The 24,436-nt window shown below is 41.2% G+C and overlaps 1 protein-coding gene across 2 annotated transcripts in view; it reads left to right on the top strand.

The window, feature by feature from the left end:
* The window catches only part of IFT20 (intraflagellar transport 20), a 54,911-nt gene that overhangs the window by 24,668 nt on the left and 5,807 nt on the right, over positions 1-24,436 (top strand). For both annotated transcript variants that reach the window (XM_089683761.1, XM_089683762.1), the window contains exons 2-4: positions 835-963; positions 8,165-8,250; positions 16,029-16,132. In XM_089683761.1, the coding sequence (XP_089539887.1) occupies positions 837-963; positions 8,165-8,250; positions 16,029-16,132 (317 nt within the window). In that variant the 5' untranslated portion in view covers positions 835-836. The remainder of the gene's footprint in view (positions 1-834; positions 964-8,164; positions 8,251-16,028; positions 16,133-24,436) is intronic.

The raw sequence follows: 24,436 nt of genomic DNA, 5'->3' as shown, positions 1-24,436 counted from the left end.
GCCTCAAGAAAATAGCCCAGCTATTTTACCTGTGAGCTGCTGGTGCCTGCATTACCTGGAGCTGGGAAGAATCCTCCATGATGGTTCTTGCATTCTCTGGAGCCTGACCTTACCACCTATATTGGACAGGCGCCAGCATATGCAACTGGCCTGGCCCCCCCCTTCCTCCCGTGCCCTGGAGACTGGAACCTGGAAGCCCCCAACACGCATAGATGACACCAAATCCTCCGGGATCACGTGACTCTTGGCTTCTTCTGAGCTAGCCCCCACTCCTGCCACTGTGGAAGGAGGCCTGGCCTAGCAAAAGCAAAATTGAAGGTAGGATCCAATCCAGGGCAATTCCTGAAAAATAGAACCCCTACTGGAAACTTGACAGTTCCTACAGGCAACATGCCTTCTCCATCCGGAAGAAACAAATGACTGGCCACGTTCCTGTAGGACTGCCTTTTAAAGATCTGGAGGCAATGTGTTTCCTGTCCCAGTAGGAGGAGCTCCATCTCTCGGGGGCTGTCCGAATGGGGGAAATTGCTGCCATCAATTTTAAAATTACTGTATTTTTTTCTTAAACTGGTAAATTTTCATTGTTTTATATGGGTTTATGAGATTTGCAAATAATTGCATTCTGTTTTTTTATAGATTTTACACGATGTCCTGACTTTTGTGGAATTGGGGTTGTAGTTCTATAGTCATGTTCTGGTATTTAATGTTCACTATTGTCAAAAGCTTTGTAAAACATACATTTACACTAATGTTTGTCTTTCTGATACATATTGTAACTTTTTTTTTGTAGCTCATAAAGTATAACAATCTACTTATTGTCCTATATTTCAATAGCGATGGCTAAAGACTCGCTGTCAGAAGCTGGACTGCACTTTGATGAACTCAACAAGCTGCGCATCTTGGATCCAGATGTCTCCCAGCAAACCACCGAACTCAAAGAGGAATGCAGGGAGTTTGTTGACAGTAAGTCACTTGTGCACCTCAGCATAAAGGCATAAGGAATAATTCCCCCAAAACTGACATTTCTAAACACATTGCAGCAGAAAAAAAGTCCTCACAGGTTATGTGGTGTATAGAAACAGCTGTTCGCAGGTAGGGGAGGTACACTATAGCACGGCCACTATAATCCTACACAATTTTAGTTTTTTTTAACTGTAGTTGCATGTACGGAGAGTTGTTCACATATACACTTTCCCAGCAAGACGATAGGTGTTTTGCAGCACATTCACATGGACACTTTATTGTGGTTCCTAAGAAGGAGCAGAATTGGCAGCGCAGCATTTATTTAATTTCACATATCACACTCATTTGTGTCAGGTGCTAACGGCAGCCTTCATATGCTTACACACCAGCCACTGTGCAGGTTTTTTTTCACTCTAGCTATAAGGGGGCTTCCTCTGTTTTGAAATATGACTACCTGCATAGGACCACTAAGTGCAATAACGTGCAGTCCAAACCTTCAGATACCCGCTCACAACTAAAAGGTAGACCTCCTTCCAGTTATTTACAGTGCATGTCAGATTGACATAAAAGTAAATCTAAGCCCTCAGATTTCACTTTCAGCAGTTTATTTAATCACTTGCTGAGTATGCAGGTTCTTTATATCGTTGCATGTTTTACACCCCAGTTGCGATTTGCATGCCATGTGACTTGCAAATCATATGCCAAGTTGCACCCCATTTTATACACCTATGGCAGGGGTGTCCAAACTTTTTTCAAAGAGGGCCAGATTGGATGAAGTGAACGTGGTGGAGGGCCGAACATTTTTCCGAACATTCTTTGAACCATTACAATTAAATGCAAATAAATTATTTTATGCCAAGTTAATTGCAAACTACATACTTTTCATTTCATAACATTAAGATCAACTGACAGCTGAGTTTTCACAATGTATTGAAAATAAATTTTAAAAAAACTTACCTGCACTAATGTGAAGGGTGAAAAAGGTAGCTGGAGCTGAAGTCTCTGCTCGGCAGCCGGGAGGGGAAGAGAAACACACTTCACGCTGGAAGCCCGGCCCTGACGTCACCGCCCTCTGTCGCTCCCAGCGCGGCACAGTCACGCATGCGCACTGCTCTCAAGCGGAAGACTGTCTGCCACAGAAGGGAGGGCCGTGCGACAGCCGCATTTACACAGACCAGGGAGAACGCGCCGCAGTCAGGCATGCGCACTGTCCTCTGCTCTCAAGCAGAAGACTGTCTGCCATGAAGGGAGGACCGTGGGAGGGCCACATTACACAGAGCACGGAGGGCTGTTGGAGGGCCGTATTAAACCGACCCCCGGGCCGTAAATGGCCCGCGGGCCAGACTTTGGACATGCCTGACCTATGGCCATGAAGATGATTGGAACACTTGAATCCAATGATGTGGAGGGTGTCCAAAACTTTTAACAATATAGTGTAAATGTATGTAAAGTGCTGCGTAAATTGACGGCACTATATAAGTACCTGAAATAATATTAATAGTCTCCATATCCCCGCCCACACACACCTCCAAGATTAGAACCATCTCCAGTATACAAGCCTTCAACTTTGTTTGGGAGGCAAAGTAACAAGCTTGAAGCCTCTCCTTAACCAATCCTCAACACACCTTTCTTCTATATTTTAAACCAACCCTTTTATTTGGTACCACGTATATAAGCTCTGTTAAAAATTAGTTGTATTTCATACTTCTTCCCTACCGCGCTATACCTGAAAGATTGCTACAGCGTGGTTGCCCAGTTCTGGGACGACGTCCATGAACATCATTCCAGAACATGCTCTCTACGTGCCCCCAGCTGATCACGTGTCCTGCGGACATAGCTGATCACATGTCCTGCGGACACAGCTGATCACGTGTCCTGCGGACACAGCTGATCACGTGATACGGTAAACAGCCAATTACAGTGGCCTTTTACCACTTGATCAGCTGTGTCCAATGAGACAGCAGATCACCGGGTTGATACAGTTGCCGGTTATTGGCTGCACTTTCCTCACACCGTCACAGCATGAGGAAAATACTGCCGATAACCGGCAATTGTCAGAGAAGTGATCAGAGCTGATGATCAGTGCCCAGCAGTGCTGTTCACCTGTGCCCATCAGTGCCGTTCACTTGTGCCCAGCAGTGCCGCCCATCAGTGGTGCCCAGCAGTGCAGCATCATCAGTGCCACCTCAGTACCTATCAGTGCCGCCTCATCAATGCACATCAGTGAAGGAGAAAAATTACCTGTTTGCAAAATTTTATAATAGAAACAAAAAAAACCTTTTTCTTTTTCCCACATTTTTTGCTCTTTTTTTGTTTATAGTGCAAAAAATAAAACACCCAGTGGTAATTAAATACTACCAAAAGAAAGCTCTATTTGTGTGAAAAAAATGATAAAAATTTCATATGGGTACAGTGTTGCATGACTGCGCAATTGTCATTCAAAGTGCGACAGCTCTGAAAGCTGAAAATTGGCCTGGGCAAGAAGGGGGTATAAGTGCCCAGTAGGCAAGTGGTATAACGAACGGCAAAACTTGCTTTTTTAGTTTTACATACAGTGGAGAGGGATTAGAAGCTCTCAGTTTTTATATCTGTCTGTGCCCCCGTTCGATTCACCGTCTCTATTTGTCCTGTTTAATGTTATCATCAATAGTGAAAGTAAAAGAAAATCCCCAATTTTGGGTTGATATTAGAACTCTAATAAAGGGAAAATCTTCCAATATAGATACTAGTTCCTTTCACTTCCTGTTTTAACTATAGGACAAGAAATGAAGAGAAATCTCCCCAATGGGATACAGATGGTAAAAAACAGACAGGGGATTAACCCTCCCTATCCAAAATGGAATTTAAAAAAAAAAGTTTGCTTTTGGTTACACTTTGTTACTGCATTTTATGTACTTATGTGACCCTGATAAAGTCACGTGAATATCGTGACGTGACGCAACGCGTCGGTACGTAGTGACAGGATGAGGCGTGGTGACGTCATCCCGGACACGGACGCCATTTTGGAAAACGAATGCATGCACATTCCCATAGCAGTGGATCTTTGCTATTTGTTTTCAGCTAGAATGTGAGTGGGCATTTTTTTCTTCTTTACATTAATAAAGCGTGTATACAGTATCACACTATGGGAGGTCTGTTTTGTTGTTTATGACCCCTTGGTGGAATCGGACACGTATTGGTGCCAGGTGACAGGAGACCGTGGAGGAGTAGTGGAGGCAATAAGGCATCAAGAAGGGTTCACTTGCTGATGTGACTATCCTGGTTTATGTGGTTATCCCACAAAGCGAGCTGGCCCTTGCGGTCTCATTAAGGAGGTGAGGAGGCACTTTGGCTGTTCACGGATATCACTACATAGTGTGTGGCACTTATAATCATTATTATCCACCATCCGTGTGTCTGTATTCCTGCACCTATTTGGGTGTAATATATGGACTGCATTTATCTGAATACACAGTTTGGACAATTTTCACGTGTGTTGTTTACATGTTCCCCTGAGAGGAATAACTTGTCTCACTTCCACCTGATCCCCACATTGGGGTTTATTTTTGAGTGGATGGTCACGTGTGTATTTATATTTATCTGTTGATCTATGCGTTTATAAACGTGTGATTTTCTTAGTGCTACACAATTTTTTGTATATGTTCAGTGTGCTTTATGGTTGAAGCTAGGTGTTAGCTGCTTAGGGTAGGGTTTGTCCATTTGCAGCGCAGGAGGTCCTTCCTTTCTTTATTTTATGTACATTACCATAAATAAAGAATTTTTTAGAATAAGCCTTACATTGTAAAGAGAAATATAAAAAATTAATTCCTTTCGAAACACAACTCGGGAGATTAGTTATGTTGTGGGGCCATCTATGGGATTGTGCATGGTTAACTTCAAGGCTTCATGCACACTGGCGATTTTTATAAGCTAAAATAATGCTAAGAAAAAATGCTGGATGATAAACGCTGATAATGGCGGTTTTGTGCCAGCTCGTAGTAGCGTTTTATTAGTGTTTTTTACATGCAGAAAAAAAAACGCTTGAAAGTTTTTAGGAGTGTTCAGTGTTTTGTTTTGTTTATCTGCCAGGAAAACACTCCCAAAATGCTACAAAAACTATTTTTCTTTCTGCTCCTAAACGCTGAATCTTGAGTAAATGCTTTTAGCATAAAATGGTGTGCATGGACACATTGGATAACACTATTGGCTTCTAGGAACAGAAAAAAAATGCTCATAATAGCTTCTAGAAGCTTAAAAAAACCCTAGTGTGCATGGAGCCTTAGAGTTTAGGTACATTTTTAAAATTGCAAGTGAACATTTCACATTTACGCTTGCAGCATACAGGTTGAGCTCTAAGCAAGTCTGGATTGAAAGAGGAAACCTTTCCTGAAAGAATCGTGGTGATTTTACACTCTACAAATGCAAGTTGTCCGGCTCTTCTGCTGACTCTTTAGCTTCATATCACTAACACAGAACAAGACTGGACTGCCTCAGAGGAGGACACCCCCTTTCCACTCTCATGGCACAGACAAAAACTTGTTAATTAGTGGATTCACTCAGGCCTTGTTCACACAGGGCATACATAAGCGTACTGCCCTGATGGGTTGTTTTTACCTGTACAGGGATGCACAGGTGCATTCAAGGCTACGCATCTGCACCCCCACAGTTGTCACATAGGGAGCAGCAGCTATGTCACTGCAACTGCTGCATCCCAAATGATAGCAATGGGGTTGCCTGCATTGGGATGCACAGAACAACTATGCATCCCTGTGTGTAATTCCAGTGCTCTGATGCTGCACAACGGAGGGGAGGGCAGAGCTGCTGTTGTGTGAAAGATCAGTGTCAGGGCCCTGGGAGTATAGCAATAGCTGTGCTCCCAGAGCTCTGTAAAACTGTCAGATGTAAATTAAAGAAATAAGTTCAGGAGGTGGAACCTCATTGTCCGAACTCATAATGTGTCAGCAGATTTTAAAGTGGCTGAATTTCTGGAGTTCAGCTTTAATTTGCAGTGTCCTTGTAAATAAGGATTTCACGCACATAGAGAGATTGAAACTATTTTAAACCTAGAACATTTACAGAAAATGATTACTACACGTGATGTAGTGACATGCATGTTTTATTTATTTATTATTTTTTTTTATGAAGGTTAAACATGGTTTTCATTTATTAGACCAGTTTAAAGCCTGCTTCTCAAGTATCCATAAGTATAAAATGTTTAACACAATAAGCAAAAACAGCAACCACAAATCAACGCATTGCAAAAAAAACTACATGTCGTTAGTATCTAATGGATATTGTATGTTTCATGTAAAACAGGCCAATTCACATTCACAATTCACATTACTATTGTACATATTGTATATACATTTTGGTCAAGAAGAAATTATGTATAAAAAAGGAAAAAAATTAATAAAAGACATGCTGCTACATTACAAATTATATATATATATATATATATATATATATATAGAAAGAAATGCTATGCAATACTTTCCCTATTTTTTGTTTAAGCATCCTTGTCTAACAACCTACAACGTACTATCAGATTTCTGATTTTTAGCTGTATTTACATATGGCTTAAGGGGTTTAGAAACTAAGACTACTACAGCAGTCATGAGGAGTCCTATTCTCCTTGTCAGATTTGTAATTGGTTTTAGATCTTAAAAATGCAACAGAATCAGTGGGAAAAGTCAAAATTCCACAGGCAGGCAGATCCACCTACAAGTGAAATAATCATTTTGGACAAACTGACACTTTGATTCTTAATATATAGATAATATAATAGATATAAAGCTAGACAAGGGAATTTTAATTGGATTAAAACTCAATTCAGCAAACTAAAAGACAAGGCCATCAAAATACAGGTTGTTTTTGGAAAGATCTTTTAATAGCTTTTACAGGTATGTTTACAGCTTTATTGGAATTGAAGATATTTTAGCAAAGGCAAATATAACAGGAATCTGCATTTTTCCAATTTCTTCAACAATCTTCTATAACTCATATAGAATAGGGGCCACCGGCAAGCACCATTAAGGCTTTGATCCCATATCTTCATTGAAAACAAATGCAGTTCAAAATGACCTGCAGTTTTTGTGCGGTGATTATATCTACTAATAGAACACCAATCACTGTACTCTGTCACCAAAACCGCTGCATCTAGGCATGGTCCTTCACAGTGCGCTGTGTGTGTACGTGTATATGTATGCATGTGTGTGTATATATATATATGTATGTGTGTGTGTGTGTATATATATATATATATATATATATATATATATATAATATACCGTATATAATTGGTACTATTAGGTATAGGGATACAGAAAATAAAGAACGGTTTGAATGTGATAGATGGGTGGTGTTATGAACTGCATGGCATAGCTTATATTTAGGTGAGCCCTTTGGGCTTGAGTCAATAGGCATTTGTTTGAGTAGAAAATGCTTTTCTTCCTGTACAAATCTATGGGAATGTGAAAGCATGTTGCAGCAGGCCAAATGCATGTTGGAAGGAGGCCAACTGAACCTGCTGAATTTTAAATATCCTCCAAGCATCTTAAACAATGTCTTATGCAGGCCATAGACGGGTCGTTTATCGGCCGATTTTTTTTGTCCGCACAAAAAAAAATCATCCGATAATCACGCCGTTAGTGGGGCCAGCCCTTCGGCCGTTTTTTTTTCTCGGATCTCCTCATTTATTTTTATTGGTCATGCTGGAAAATCCGCAAAACGGCCATTTTTCGTGGACATGGGTGGCAGCATTGGCAACGGCCTGCCTTTAAGAAAGCTGCATTCACCAATTGACATAAGCCCACAGCTTGTCAACACAGTTTATTAGTCTAGAATAGCTGATATCAGAGAACAATGGAGACATATGTGTACTTTACTATGTAAGAACTGGGGCTCTTACAGAGATTTGAGGTATTTCTTTGCATGTTTTATGTGCATTACTGTAAAACAATCTGCTGTCTATCTCTACTATCTCAACACACCTTTCCAGTGCACCTCAACACACATGCAATTTATGATGATAACCATCTCTGCATTGTGACAGTCCTTTCCAAATGAATGGGCTGCCCCAACACAATGCATATTAACACTTAAAACACCACATGTTACCGTGTGTGCATTATGTAGATAGTCTTAATATAAAAGAATGAGATGCTCTGAATCTATCCTAGTATGGTTAATAAAGAGTTCTAAAACATTTTTGTTGTGCTTTCAGAAATCGGTGATTTTCAGAAAATTGTGGGCGGATTAATCGATATGGTGGATCAGCTGGCTAAAGAAACAGAAAATGAGAAAATGAAGGTGTGCTGTCCGAATATTGTGACATGAATTCCAGTAATTGCAGTAGAAACAATTCTTCATTTATGTAAAAAATAGACTCGTTACATATTTTCAGTCTTCTCAGATATGATTATTGTGTGTGTGTGTCTGCTGTATGAATTGTGCACCGCGATAAAGCTTATCTGAAGCATAATATCATTTCACCTAAATATTAATGCTTTTATAATAGGTTTTTTACATTAGAACTGCAGCGTTTGATATGGCTGGCTGGGACCACAAATTATTCACTTTTGTGTTATGTTTATCAGGGTATAGATACTGGAGAGGCAGGGAAATTGTTCAAAGCAGAACTATATTTAATTAGAAAACAGATGCTATGAAGGGAGGGCAGGCCAAGACAAATGCTGCTTGTTCTTTCCAGTCAAAAAGCTTTTATTGGGTTTTGTCAAAATTAAAAAAAGGGGGGGGATAAAATAGAAGAAATCAGCTAAAATGTATTCTTAGAAATATAACTGACCCATTTAAACCCGCTTTCCTGGTTCCATGAAACACTGTAACACGTTCACCACTCTGAATGGAGCCAGAATGTGCAGTGCCAGCAGTTTCTAGTTGGAAACATATGAAGGTTTGTCATTTCTTTCAGTTTGTGTAAACTCCTCTTGATCTTGTGCTAATGTTACATTAGGGTCAGGCCTGTGTATTTAAGGTTTATATGCTAGTGCAGATTCGTCCACATTTGTAGTGATGTGAAAAAAGGGACTTTACTTTTATGGGCTTTATGGGTATGATGGGGTGGCAAGGGAAAGGAGCCACCCTAAAACCAGAAGTGGAGAGGGGCAGAGATGCGGGAACCTAGACAAAACTATATTAAAGACAAGGTGTAAAACATGAGGAAGAGGCATACTAAGTAAGACCTCATTTACACTGGAAAAAAAATAGAGGGAATATTAAGAACACTGACTGTCTCATCACTAGATTAGTGTTGCTGTCTACACCAAAATCAATAAACAAAAAATTAGTCGCACGTTGTGGGTAAAGCCCCCTCCATGGGACAAGTGGTTAATCCAACAGCAAAACGAGACTTGCATTAGAAATTGTAATTTAGAAATAATTATTCATAGCAAAAAAGTTGCAATGCGTGAAAAGCTAATAATAGCAAGTGGTGCTCAATAGCCACAACATACACATAGACATAGAAAACAGTATAGAACAACATTGTCAAACAATAAAGACGTCTGGACGTCATTTAACTGTGTGCATGTATCCCCTGCAACATGCCACCTGCACGGGTATATATACAGTAATACCTCGGTTTACGAAATTAATTTGTTCTGCAGGACTTTTCATATAGCAAAAAATTTGTAAACCGAAACGCCATTTCCCATAGGAATGCATTGAAAACCAATTAATCCATTCCAAAGGTCATAAAAAAGTAAATGCTACTAAAAGACTGCATGAGTTATTTTATCAAGTCATGCGGTATTTTAGTAGTGACAACCATGTGTTAATTTTTCAGCTGTCAGCGGGGTTCCCCACTGACAGCTGAATGTAAGAGAATTGCCGGCAATTAAAAAATTAACTTAAAAAACGGCATAGGGTCCCCTCTCCCATCTATACCAAGCCCTTCCGGTCTGGTACGGATTTTGAAGGTAACTCCCACTCCAAAATGTAAAAAAAAGCATGGGGGGGGTGTCTCCCAAAATCCTTATCAGACCCTTTTCCGAGCATGCCTGGGCAGGGGGGGCTCTCCCCCCAAAGCACCTTGTCCCCATGTTGATGGGGACAAGGCCCCCTCTTCCCCACAACCCTGGCCTGTGGTTGTGGGGGTCAGTGGGCAGGGGACTTATCGGAAAATGGAAGCCCCCATTAACAAGGGGGCCCCCAGATTCCGCTCCCCCCATGTAAATGAATATGGGGTACATGACTTTGACAAGTCCTTTATTGAAAGAAAAAAGTAAAAGAATGTCCCTCTCAGTAGATCCAATGTCAATCACGATGCCCGCCGTCACCGCCACCGACCCGAAAAAAGAATAATAAAAAAAAAAAGTCTCCGCTTCTGATGATGGCTTCCAGCCTTCTGCCTGCTCCGGTGGTTTGATAGTACTTAAATATATAAGGGGTGGGGCCACCCAGGGACATCACGCATATGACCCCACCCCAAGTGACATCAGTGATGTCCCTGGGTGGCCACGCCCCTTACATATTTAAGAACTGTCAAACCACCGGAACAGGTAGGAGGGAGCGTAGCCCTTTTTTTTTCAAATCTTTTTATGGATTTTGGGGGGAACCCCCATGCCATTTCTTTTTTTTTTTTTTTTAATCTTGGCATGGGAGTTCCCCTCAAAATCTATACCAGACCCAAAGGGCTTGGTATGGATGGGAGGGGGGACCCCACGTCGGTTTTTTAAAAGTTATTATGGTGCCGGTTTTTAAATGTAATTATCCCTTTTTTTTCTCTTCACTATAGCTCAGAAATTCAGCTGTCACTTTCCCCCCAGCTAAAAGAATATTTTCTGTTAATTTATTTCCCCAAGGTAAGAGAAACAATGTTTCCTTTTAGCTTCTTAAAAGAAACAAAGTTTCCATTAACTCCAGGGAAAGTGACAGCTAATTCTGTGAGCTATAGTGAAGAAAAAAAAAAAGCCGGCAATTGCATTTAAAAATCAGCACTGCCATACACTTCGTATTGTAAAAAAAATTCATAAAAAATGTGTAAACCAAGGCATTATTATCATTATTATTATTATTCAGGACTTATATAGTGCCAACAGTTTGTTCAGCGCTTTACATTATGGAGGGAGACAGTACAGTAACAATACAGTTCAATACAAGAGGGATTAGAGGGCCCTGCTCCTTGAAGCTTACAATCTAGGAGGGAGGGGATAGTGGTAAAAAAGGTAACTAGCTGTGGATGATGGAGTGGTAGGAGGAGTAGTGGATTCCAGTATTAGCTGGGGGCGGGGTAGGCTTCCCTGAAGAGATGGATTTTCAGAGTGTGCCTAAAGATGAGCAGAGTAGGCAATAGCCTGATAGCTTGGGGTAGGGAGTTCCAGAGGATGGGTGAAGCCCTTGAGAAATCCTGGAGACGAGCATGGGAGGAGGAGACAAGGGAGCTAGAGAGTAGGAGGTCTTGCGAAGAGCGGAGAGTATGGTTTGGGTGGTATTTAGAGACAAGGTCGGCGATGTAATTAGGGGCAGTGTTATGAACAGCTTTATACGTCAGTGTTAGTGTTTTGAATTTTATCCATTGGGCAATTGGAAGCCAATGGAGGGATTGGCAGAGAGGGGTGGCAGATATAGAGCGGTTAGTAAGGTGAATGAGTCTGGCAGCAGCATTCATGATGGACTGTAGTGGGGATAGCCTACGGTGAGGTAGGCCAATGAGGAGGGAATCAATGGATTTTCATTCGTAAACTGAAAATTACGTTAACCAAGGTGTTTGTAAACCGAGTTATTACTGTATATATGGCTAACAATTGCTGTTAAAAATAGCACTACAGGGCATATATGTACATTTTTTTTTTCGTAATTTAGAAATAATTATTTATTCATAGCAAAAAAATTTAGTCATTTAACTGTGTGCATGTATCCCCTGCAACGTGCCACCCACACGGGTATGGCTGACAATCGCTGTTAGAAATAGCACTACAGGGCATACATGTACACAAGCCCCGGGGCCCATATGCCGTTAATGGTTCCAATATTGGTGGTACAGCCGGTGAGACTTCGTTTCTAGATAATACTCTATCACCGAAACAGTAGGAGACCGACTCTAGATCACCTACAGTGTCCACAATAGTGAAGGCTACAAGAGTCAAAAAAGGTGGTATCATACAAATAAATCACAGGCATATAATGCATGTATAGAATACTGGGAGTTATCCTGGTTCATCTAGATCAAGCGGATGGTGTTCACTATGTGGACATAAGTGTAGTAACCTTGATAACATCAACTTGTCCAATATAAGGTGATTCGACCAACAAAGGAGACAGATTGCCCATTCAGTACAACATTGAATATTGAGGGTAAGGTGAGCGTAAGTACTTCACCAATATAGGCGTAAGGAGCACAATACCTGCGCTTCAATATACATCTGGTGTTGAAGCAGCACCAGTGGTTGTATAACAACACAATGACTCCACCTCAATATCCATCCAATGATAGAGCAGAGCCACTAACTGTGTATACGTGATTAGGCACACTCTTAATGCAGGTGCAGCCAGGGAGCTGTAACATTCCTTCTTCACCTGATCAGGGCTATACAAATCTATGTAGGTATGTGCGTGTTTGCCGTCACTGTCCCATGGCTGATCCGATCAGTAAGTAAGTACACAGTCTTAACTGTCCGCAACTGTCTCCATTTTGAGGCCTCGTGTGATCCAGATCTGCTGATAGATCGTAAGGCTTTCAAGGATGTAGTTGGCCGGTCATCTCTTCGTCCGCATGTTCCATGGCCATTGCGACTCGGCTTGGGGGCATAAAGATGTGACATCAGCTGACGCCTTGTGATGTCAACGCATTTCACTTATGTACAAGCATAGCTTCGTCAGGGCTACGTGCGGTCGGGGTGGTTACTCCTTTTATATGGTGTCTCGCCCTGTCCATACCCATACGATGTAATTTTCTAAAAGTAAACACTATCTTTTGTACCTGACCAATAGAAGAGTGTCATTTTTCAGCTGAAACCCGTCAGCCGATATCATAGTAATTAATTTAATAACTGTAAAAATCAGGTAAATTGAGTTATGAAAAACAAAGAAGAGATTACGAACCATTATTCTTAGAAGAAGACCTGGAGATTCAATTCAGTATTAAGGCCTAACAGGACCAATGATCTCAATTTATATATCCACCATTTTTCTCTTCTAAGTAAAACTAAACCACGTCTTTGAGAAAGCTTTAGTGCAAAAATACCTTTTTACTTTCATTCCCTTCGGGTTACCTCCATGGAATCTCCTAAAATGTTTAGCAAGTGGCTTTTCCAGATTTTTTGGATCCTAGTCTTTAATTTCCCTTATATGTTCACCTATCCTAACTTTTAGTTGTCTTTTGGTCTTACCGATATAGATTTTATCACAAGGGCAGGTGATCATATAGATTACTTTAGATGTAGAACAATTGATTAAGTCTTTCATTTGGAAACTTTTTTCCTTCACAGAATCCTTTAAGACATTTGTTCGATCCACATACTGACAGATTCGGCATCTCCCACATGGAAACATTCCCCTAGTTCTAGGGTGTTCAGAGAGCCAGTCACTAGAGGTTTTAATATATTCAGAGTGAATCAAAATGTCTCCAAGGTTTTGTGCCCTTCTAGCCAACATCTGTGGAGATTCCCCCACTATGGTGTCAAGCCCAGGGCTATTGAAAAGTGTACTCCAGTGTTTTTGAAGAATTTCCCTTACTTTCTCCCATTGGGAGCCACATGATGTAATTAATCTTACTGGGTCATCTGGGTTTTTTCTTCTTGCTGTGGTTTTTTGGTTAAGAGGCTATTCCTATCATAGTTGGCAACCTTTCTCTTAGCTCTACGTAATTGTCTATATGAATACCTCCGTTCCTGAAAGCGGGCATAGAGGTCCCTAGCCTTTTTTTATGGTCAGTTTTGTTAGTACAATTTTGCTTAATGTGAAGAAATTGTCCTACGGGTATCCCATTTTTTTTTGCCAAGCAGGATGGTGGCTATCAGCCGTAGCAAGGTGTTTGCTTCTGTATCTTTACAATGGGTGCGGGTCACTAGACTGCTTTCCTCTATTGAGATGGAGAGATCAAGGATGGAGATTTGTCTACTGTCAAATGTATAAATCAGATGGATATTTCTGGCATTTTAATTTAGATGATTCATAAATTGACTGAAGATATCAATATCTCCTTTCCAGAGGACTAATATGTCATCGATGTACCTTGGCCACGAATATACATGGCATTGGTACATCGACAAAGTATAGACAAGTATAGACATCCTGTTCCTCCCACATGCCTAAATGAAGGCATGCATAGGCAGGAGCCCAGGGAGTCCCCATCGAGTTACCACGAATCTGTTGATAATATCTCCCGAAAATTAAAAGAAATTGTTACTCAAGGCGAATTCCAACAGATCCAAAATAAATTCATTTTGGTGGCCCATTTCAGGGAAATAATAATTAAAAAAGAATTCAACTGGCTCTAATCCACATTGATGGGAAAAGTGATTCAACATTTATCCCTATCAACCAAAGATTGTCTTTAAGTTCATTTAACCGAGCTAGGACATCTCTAGTGTCCTGTACAAATGACTTTAATTGACATACTATGTCCTTTAACAGAAGATCAAGGTATTTTCCAACCCTTTCAAGTAGTCCCTTAACTGCGGAGACAATTGGTCTTCCTGGGGGGGTTGGTGAAGTTCTTATGTACCTTTTGGAATTATGTAAAAGGTTGGTATGCTATAGTCATGTACCTTTAAGTAGTTAAACTCTCGATTAGTTAGTAGGGCAGATTCCTTGGCCATTTCCCGCTTATCATTAGGTGTGTCAACTAAATTTGGGAAGGGGTTAGTTTCCAGAAGTCTATAAGTCATGTGGTCGTCCAATTGTTGTTTTACTTCTTTTAGGTAGATTGTCTCACTAAGGAGGACAACATTTCCCCCTTTATCGCTTCTCTTAATCAAAAGACGTTTTGCTTCTCTTAACTCTAGTACTGATTTTCGTTCCTCCGGGTCTAAGTTGCCATAGTTCCCAAATGTCCAGTCTACCATTTTCAAATACAGTGGCCATATAGTCTCTACCTCCCCTCAAATTGACCTGCAGTGGATTGCTTTTCAGAAAGTGGTAGAGCAGGGGCATTCAGGAGGTGATACTGATGCCTCCTGAATGCCTTTTGTTTTTTGTTTTTTTTGTTTCATCAGAAAGGCTGATTTTGCATTCTACTGTTTGGTTTGCAGTTGTGCCACGGTCCTGTTGACTTCAATGGGCAAGTTTGATCTTCAAGTGTCACCTGTCAAACTCAACATGCAAAGTTACATTTGCTGTGGCTGTAAAGCATTGCAGTTGTTGCATGTTTATGAGCTCCTCTGGCCGCCATGGTAGGTTTTAGGTCAGGGGACAAAAGCAGATCAACTGCCAGTTTTTAACACCTGTTTTTTGTCTGTGTAAGCAGGGCCCTAAGTGTTTACATGAGCAGCAAAAATAGTGAAAAGAAAATAAAGGCCTAATATCACTTTATTATCCAAGGCAGAGCTGTGTGTTTTTCTAAGCACAAACACCAGCATTGTAATAACAATACAAACAAGAGTTGTGATTGACAATCCAATATAAACTTACTTGAAAATTCCCCTTTCGTGTTGTGAATTCTGCCTTTCTGCTGGCCATCTCTTTCCACAACTTCCTGGATTCCCTACATTCTTTGCAGCTTCTCTTCTGCTGTTTACTTTCCATTTCTAAGGACTACATATCCCATGGTACCTTGCTGCCTGCAAGCAATAATTCCTGTACTTTTCTTTTTCTCTTTCTCAGCACCTCTGTAGTTCAAAAGACAGGCTGTGTGAAATGTGTGACCTCCTCACAGTGGCACTGCATTTAATGTGTAAATGTGTAGGATTTTTCAAAAACCAAGTTTTCAGACTTCACAATAATTCAGACTAATAGGAGTAGGCTACAAATAATTGAAATTAAATGTGGAAATTATTATGATTTTACATTTTGACCATACATATTTTACCTGCTGTAAGTACAAGTCAGATCAACTGGCAAATATAATATCTTTTTAGTGTATATATGTGTATTGACACATAATAGAATCATAGCTTTTGTTTCTTTAGGCTATTGGTGCTCGCAATCTGTTGAAATCCATCGCTAAACAACGAGAAGCACAGCAACAACAACTGCATGCGTTAATAGCAGAAAAGAAGATGCAATTAGAAAGGTGAGATATCAGATTTTTTTTCTATCGCTAGTTTTATGTATTGTAAGTGCCAGGTGAACACCATAATGACAGTTGTTTGGCGCTCGGTATGTTTTACCAGTTGTTATATATATATATATGGAAGAAACAGAATAACAAATAGTATGGTTGCTGGGTAATGGCATCCATACATGATATATGTCCGTTATGGGTGAATACTCATCTTCCAGCTTTTTCAGTCTGCTAAAGACCCTAATGGCTGATCAGAGTAATTGTGGTATTTCAAACCCAAGTAGCTGCCTGCTGGAGTCTAGCAAAATCATGGAATTGATTATAACAAAACTAGAAATGATGCTTCTAATCATTGAGAAGATATCTTGCAGCCCAGGCTCCAAAGAGATATCATATACAGGTGTATCTCGGTTTACGAATTTAATGCGTTCTCTGGGACGTTTCGTATTGCGAAAAATTCGTAAACCGAAATGCTGTTTCCCATAGGAATGCATTGAAAACCAATTAATCCGTTCCGGGGGTCAGAAAAAAGTACAAAAAAAAGTTGCTGTCACTACAGGTTAGTGCTGTTTTTTAAATGTAATTACCAGCTTTTTTTTTTTTTTTTTTCTTCACTATAGCTCAGAGAATCAGCTGTCACTTTCCCTCCAGCTACAAGAAATAAAGTTTCCTTTTCGTTTATTTCCCAGAGTTAAAAGAAACAATGTTTCCTTTTAGTTTGTTTCCCGAAATAAAAGAACGTATCCTTTAAACTCCGGGGAAAGTGACAGTGAAGAAAAAAAAAAGCCAGCAATTGCATTTAAAATTCGGCACCGACATACACTTCATATTGCGAAAAAATTTCTAGAAAATGAATAAACCGAGGCATTATTTTCAATGGATTTTCATTCGGAAACCGAAAATTACATTAACCGAGGCATTTGTAAACCGAGGTACACCTTTATGCACAATAATATGTGCATTTAAAAGAGAAGTAAGCTGCACACAGTGGATAAGTGGTTAGCACTTCCACCTAGCAGCACGAAGGCCATTGGTTCGAATCCCAATGACGGCACTACCTGCACAGTTTGCATGTTCTCCCTGTGCCTGCGTGTCCTCCGGCTACCCCTGTTTCATCTCACACCCCAAAGACATGCTGGTAGGTTAATTGGCTCCTGTCTAAATGTATGAATGTGAGTAAGGGACCTTTAGATTGTAAGCTTCTTGAGGGCAGGGACTGATGTGAAATTACAATATATGTGTTAAGAGCTGCGAAAATTGACAACATTAAGTACCTGTGATAAATAAATAAAAATAAACTTGGATCTTTAGTATGTCAGGCCTTTTAACCTATAGAAGCAGGAGTTGGCCATTATCTCCTAGAGCTATAAATTACTGGAAATAAGTATATTTTAACAATCTTTCTATCCCCTCAAAAAAATATATATGTGGTAGATTAGTATTGTTTTTCTTTTCTTTATTTTCATCTGGCGATTCTGCAGACACTGCACTTCCTGTCAGGGTAACAACCAGGGGCGGACTGACCGTTCAAACACTCGGGCACTGCCCGAGGGCCCGGGGTCAGTAGGGGGCCCCATGAAATGACCTTGGTACCTTTTTATAGGCTTTTTTGGGTGTGCTTTGAGGGTTGGGCAAAGACACAGGGGCCCCATGATCCCCTATTGCCCGGCGGCCCCATGAGTTGTCAGTCCGCCCCTGGTAACAACTCTCACTTACTCTATCAGGGAAACAGAAACCATACAGGACTAAAGGTACCACCCTCTTTCCTTTTCTCCATAACACAGAGGGGAGTCTCAAATCTGAAAATATATATTTAATAGTATATTTAACAGACTGAGAGGGACCAAATAAGAGAAGTTCATTGTTGGGGTTTACATACCCTTTAAAAAGAATCCTGTTTAGATAGAAATATGTTGGCTACCATTGCTTTCAGTTTTTTCTGAATTCCTGGACAGAAATAAGCAAGAAAGTGATATTAGCAGTCCCAAACTGCATACATGTGTTAGTCTGTGATCAGAGGGTTAGCCAGGCAACCATTATTTTCAAAAGAAGGCACCTATGGCAGCCTATATATTTCTTTTACTACAGGTTTCCTTTAAAGTGGTAGTAAAGGCATAGCTGAAAAATAAACAGACTTGCCTCCAAATAGAGCCCTCCAGCGCAGTGCTATCACGGGTCTCCCGATGCTTTCATCTTTGCTCAGTGTTCCTTCTGGGTTGGTATCTTTGGGCGCTTGAATGGCCAGGTTGCAGCAACCTCACTCCCATGCATTCGGGAACCACATTGCCACAGCACGCAGGCTATCAATGCGGTCAGAGCTGCGCATGCGTGCCTCAGATCACTTTACCTGCTGACAGGTGTTTTGGCGGTTTTGCTACCGCACTTATTCACTTGGTTCTATCTAAGATTATAAGTTTAATAAGTGATTACAACCTTTTGTCTATACATGAATTCAACCAGCCCTCATGTGGCTATCACCAATAATGTTAATAGCAAAGGATAACAACTGTGCAAAATATAAAGATCTAATTTATTTACACAGAAGACAAGTAGTTATAAATCGAAGCAAATATACTGAAATACAAAAAATATGATATTACAAAAAAATAATGTTACAGTATAACATACAGTATATTACCAGTATAGAGAGATGACTATAGGAAAGACAGTTGCAGGAAAGAAACAACAATGGTGGTACATTACACAGACATCCTGATGTCCTGACTCCTGGGCTCTGAAAGGGGCAAAAGGGCCAAAGAGACTGCCATACCTTTTATACTCCCTCCCCCTCCATTCCAAGTAAAGGCACACCCTTCAATAAGTTACAATATTTTACCATTTCTTGTTCAAAGGAGGGCTCTGTGACTTGTGAGAGATATTGGCCAACTGTATAGGCCAATGTCCAGGAAGCATACCTCCTTTGAAGCCAGTTCCTACAGGAAGATCTATGACAATACTCCCTAGAAGGTGTTAGAAATGACGACTTCAGGGCTTCTTCAGCCAGGTGGCCATACAGTCATAAACCTCTGCAGGAAACCTTCTAAGGGGGGTGTTGAGGTGATGCAACAGATGGTAGATAAGTTATAGGAATTGAGACCCCTATTAGAAGTTCACAATAATGTTAAAAATTATTGTAGGCCCAAAATATCTATCACACAGGCAGGGGGAAATTTATGACAGAAGAGACCACTAGAGTCACTTCTGTTATAAAAACCCTGCCTGTCAGCAGATTTTAGATAACTTTACTACCACTTTAAACTTTGTTTTTGGTGTTCAATGTGTAATAGTATAGAATACGAGGTTGTATGTTGATGTGTTTAAGGGCCTGGTCACATTACTCACACGAAAACACTCACGGTGTCCTTTTTTTTTTTTTTCTTTTAAAAAAGAGGGTGTGCACACTTTTTTTCTTCAAACAATAATAAATGCACATTTTTTTGCACTTATTATTTTTTGTAGTAGGAGCCTGTAAAGCATTGCACCAGCGATCAGCAGATCTTTAAACCTTATTGGGAGTTTACACTGCATTTAAGTTTCTGCACAGCGGTGTGATGTCCTGCTGTGCACTGACTTGCTTTGCCATTCAATGCATTGCAGAAAAAATGAAGAATGTCTGCATTTTTCCGCAACGCAGATAACTGCAGTGTTGTAGTCTGAGCAGGGCCAGGGGCAGACTGACAACTCATGGGGCCCCCGGGCAATAGGGGATCATGGGGCCCCTGTGTCCTTGCTCAAACTCAAAAAAGCCTATGAAAAAGGTACCAGGGGCATCTCATGGGGCCCCCTACTGACCCCGGGCCCTCGGGCAGTGCCCGAGTTTCCAAATGGTCAGTCCGCCCCTGAGCAGGGCACAACAGTTTAAAGTGATTGTACATCTTTACTTATACTCTGTGAAGTACCTAACATCAGGTGATACACAGAGATGAAACAAATACCCCTACAAAAGTTTACCTGTTATATCTGCAGCCATTTGTCCTGTAGATGGGTCTAAAATACACAGATCAAAGGACTGCTCTCAGTCTCGGAAAGCAGGGTTGGGGATCTGATGGAGCTAAAGAACAGAGCTCTATCACAAATCTGATAGGTAATTGGAAGGAATGGACACACACCCCTCTAACAGGCTTATGGGGGGGGGGACATCTCCTAGTAGACTAACGGTGACTCATGCACATAGCAGAGGGACCAGGGCAACCACACTAGGAGATTTGAAATCAGGCTAGCACACAGTATAGGTTGTAATGTGTTAATTTTTTCACATGTGAGATTTACGTCCACTCTAAGATTACTGTAAGAGCCTTATGAGTGTTGCAAGATTCACACACTGAAAAAAAAAAAAAAAAGATTGGGCCCTGTACTATTCACCTCCACTACTACTATACTTCTGATCAACCCCCATAGCCTTTGATAATTTACACACAGTTCTAATCAAAAGTAAAGCTCAAAAGGGCAGAAGGTGGAAACGTGAGATAACCTTGTAGTAAATGCTGATCTAGTATTATTTCTGTATCTAAAAACAACATTTTAAGGGTTGTTCAGTGATTTAAATGAGAGTGGAATGATAGTGTTTATGTGAACTACAAGCACACTTACAGACATTCAGGAAATAAAATAATTTAATTGGACATATCCCTCCTATATGTGGCAGTCACAGGTGAAGAGTAGTAGATAAGAATATTTGGTGATATTTAAACTCCGTTACACAATTTTACAATTTCAGAAGGTTTCAAAGCTCAAGTACAGTGGGGCAAAAAAGTATTTAGTCAACCACCAATTGTGCAAGTTCTCCCACTTAAAAAGATGAGAGAGGCCTGTAATTGGCATCATAGGTAGACCTCAACTATGAAAGACAAAATGAGAAAAAAAATCCAGACAATCACATTGGCTGATTTGGAAAGAATTTATTTGCAAATTATGGTGGAAAATAAGTATTTGGTCAATATCAAAAGTTCATCTCAATACTTTGTTATATATCCTTTGTTGGCAATGACAGAGGTCAAACGTTTCCTGTAAGTCTTCACAAGGTTGGCACGCACTGTTGCTGGTATGTTGGCCCATTCCTCCATGCAGATCTCCTCTAGAGCAGTGATGTTTTGGGGCTGTCGCTGGGCAACACGGACTTTCAACTCCCTCCAAAGGTTTTCTATTGGGTTGAGATCTGGAGACTGGCTAGGCCACTCCAGGACCTTGAAATGCTTCTTACGAAGCCACTTCTTCGTTGCCCAGGTGGTATGTTTGGGATTATTGTCATGTTGGAAGACCCAGCCCCATTTCATCTTCAATGCCCTTGCTGATGGAAGGAGGCTTGCACTCAAAATCTCACGATACATGGCCCCATTCATTCTGTCCTGTACATGGATCAGTCGTCCTAGTCCCTTTGCAAAGAAACAGCCCCAAAGCATGATGTTGTCACCCCCATGCTTCACAGTAGGCATGGTGTTCTTTGGATGCAACTCAACATTCTCTCTCCTCCAAACACGACGAGTTGTGTTTCTACCAAACAGTTCTATTTTGGTTTCATCTGACCATATGACATTCTCCCAATCCTCTTCTGGATCATCCAAATGCTCTCTAGCAAACTTCAGACGGGCCCGGACATGTACTGGCCTAAGCAGGGGGACACGTCTGGCACTGCAGGATCTGAGTCCCTGGCGGCGTAGTGTGTTACTGATGGTAGCATTTGTTACATTGGTCCCAGATCTCTGCAGGTCATTCACTAGGTCCCCCCGTGTGGTCCTGGGATTTTTGCTCACCGTTCTTGTGATCATTTTGACCCCACGGGGTGAGATCTTGCGAGGAGCCCCAGATCGAGGGAGATTATCAGTGGTCTTGTATGTCTTCCATTTTCTAATTATTGCTCCCACAGTTGATTTGTTCACACCAATCTGCTTGCCCATTGCAGATTCAGTCTTCCCAGCCTGGTGCAGGTCTACAATTTTGTTTCTGGTGTCCTTCAACAGCTCTTTGGTCTTCACCATGGTGGAGTTTGGAGTGTGACTGTTTGAGGTTGTGGACATGTGTCTTTTATACTGATAACAAGTTCAAACAGGTGCCATTGATACAGGTAATGAGTGCAGGACAGAGGAGCCTCTTAAAGAAGAAGGTACAGGTCTGTGAGAGCCAGAAATCTTGCTTGTTTGTAGGTGACCAAATACTTATTTTCCACCATAATTTGCAAATAAATTCTTTCCAAATCAGCCAATGTGATTGTTGGATTTTTTTTCTCATTCTGTCTCTCATAGTTGAGGTCTACCTATGATGCCAATTACAGGCCTCTCTCATCTTTTTAAGTGGGAGAATTTGCACAATTGGTGGCTGACTAAATACTTTTTTGCCCCACTGTATGTTGCTTAAAGAGGGAGTCAACTGCTTTGCTTTGTGCCTATAGGTAAGCCTATAACAAGGCTTACCTGTAGGTACCGTAAATCTCTCCTAAACGTGCACCATTTAGGAGACATTTAGCTGTGTAGCCGCCAGTGATGTCACCGGCACATATGCTCTGAAGGAACGGCATATCCGTGTGCCGTTCCTTCTGAGCCCTGTGCCATAAACAGTGACTCCTGTGCGCATGCACAGGAGTGACGTCATTGCAGCTTGACCAATTAAAGGGCTGCAGCCAGCAAACCTGGAAGAAGACCAGGTAAAGATGGATTCCCTGTCAGTGGTGACGGCGCCGCTGGAGATACCTGTTTCACAGGTAAGTTTGTCATAATGTGCTAGTATGGCGGTGCGTACTAGTTCATTATGATTTACCCTGCAGGGGGACCAGTTTTTTTTTTTCAGCAACAGTTTACTACCAGCTTTAACTGACACACTAAAGTAATGGTCCCTGAACTACGGCCAGATGCCCTATGCTTGTCTGGAGCCAGCCCTGGGATGCTATTTCTTTCACTGACATCGACATTGGAGCACTTTTTCTCCCACTCACACCAATGATGCGGCACTATTCCTTCCACTGACACCAGTGATGGGACACTATTCCTTCCACTGACGCCAGCGATGGGGCACTATTCCTCCCACTGACGCCAGCGATGGGGCACTATTCCTTCCACTGACGCCAGCGATGGGGCACTATTCCTTCCACTGACGCCAGCGATGGGGCACTATTCCTCCCACTGACGCCAGCGATGGGGCACTATTCCTTCCACTGACGCCAGCGATGGGGCACTATTCCTTCCACTGAAGCCAGCGATGGGGCACTATTCCTCCCACTGACGCCAGCGATGGGGCACTATTCCTTCCACTGACGCCAGCGATGGGGCACTATTCCTTCCACTGACGCCAGCGATGGGGCACTATTCCTTCCACTGACGCCAGCGATGGGGCACTATTCCTTCCACTGACGCCAGCGATGGGGCACTATTCCTTCCACTGACGCCAGCGATGGGGCACTATTCCTCCCACTGACGCCAGCGATGGGGCACTATTCCTCCCACTGACGCCAGCAATGGGGCACTATTCCTTCCACTGAAGCCAGTGATGGGACACTATTCCTTCCACTGAAGCCAGTGATGGGGCACTATTCCTTTTACTCACACCAATGACGGGGCACTATTCCTTCCACTGAAGCCAGTGATGGGGCACTATTCCTTTTACTCACACCAATGAAGGGGCACTATTCCTTCTACTGACTCCAAAGTTGAGGCGCTATTCCTCTGACTGACTACAGGTGCTATGTAATGTTCTTACTCCCACTGCGCCAACCAAGCAAGCCTGTTAGGCTTTATATAATCCCACTAACCCAGGTGCATTTATGGCCCTCCTAAAGTCTGAAGGACCATAATATGGCCCTTTCTTTAGAAAATTTGGAGACTTTTGGCTTAAAGGAACTTTAATGAAAGAAAGCAGCTGTGAGATTAGGCTCCATTGGAAGTAACTAGTAATGCACCGATTTATCGCCTGAAAATGGGGTTATCGGCATTTTGCCGATTTAAAAAAAATAAAGAAAAAACCCGATGATGATAATCATAATTGTCCTCCATGCAAAATCATGTTCCACTTCAATGCAAAAATGCCCCCTATTGACTTCAATGCAAAATCACGTATCATTGACTTCAATGCAAAAACTCTATTTACGTTGTTTCATTTTATATATGTTGCATTTTATTTTCTGTCCAATTTTTGTGTTTCTTTAATAAAAGTTATTTTACGTTACTAGATTGTATTTTTTAAATTCACATTCATTTAAATTCATTATATATATATATATTATTCATTATAATAATTCAAAAGTTAAATATAATTTTTTTTAAAATTGTCATTTTGGTTTCAGTTTTCGGCCAAGTGCATCCTGAATTTTGGGCTTTGGTCCAGAAT

The sequence above is a fragment of the Staurois parvus genome, unplaced genomic scaffold (assembly GCF_062004578.1).
Source record: "Staurois parvus isolate SC_StPar_1 unplaced genomic scaffold, SC_StPar_1.0 ptg000321l, whole genome shotgun sequence".
Classification (NCBI taxonomy): domain Eukaryota; kingdom Metazoa; phylum Chordata; class Amphibia; order Anura; family Ranidae; genus Staurois; species Staurois parvus.
The sequence above is the reverse complement of the archived record's forward strand: the minus strand, read 5'-3'. Positions and strand labels throughout refer to the sequence as shown.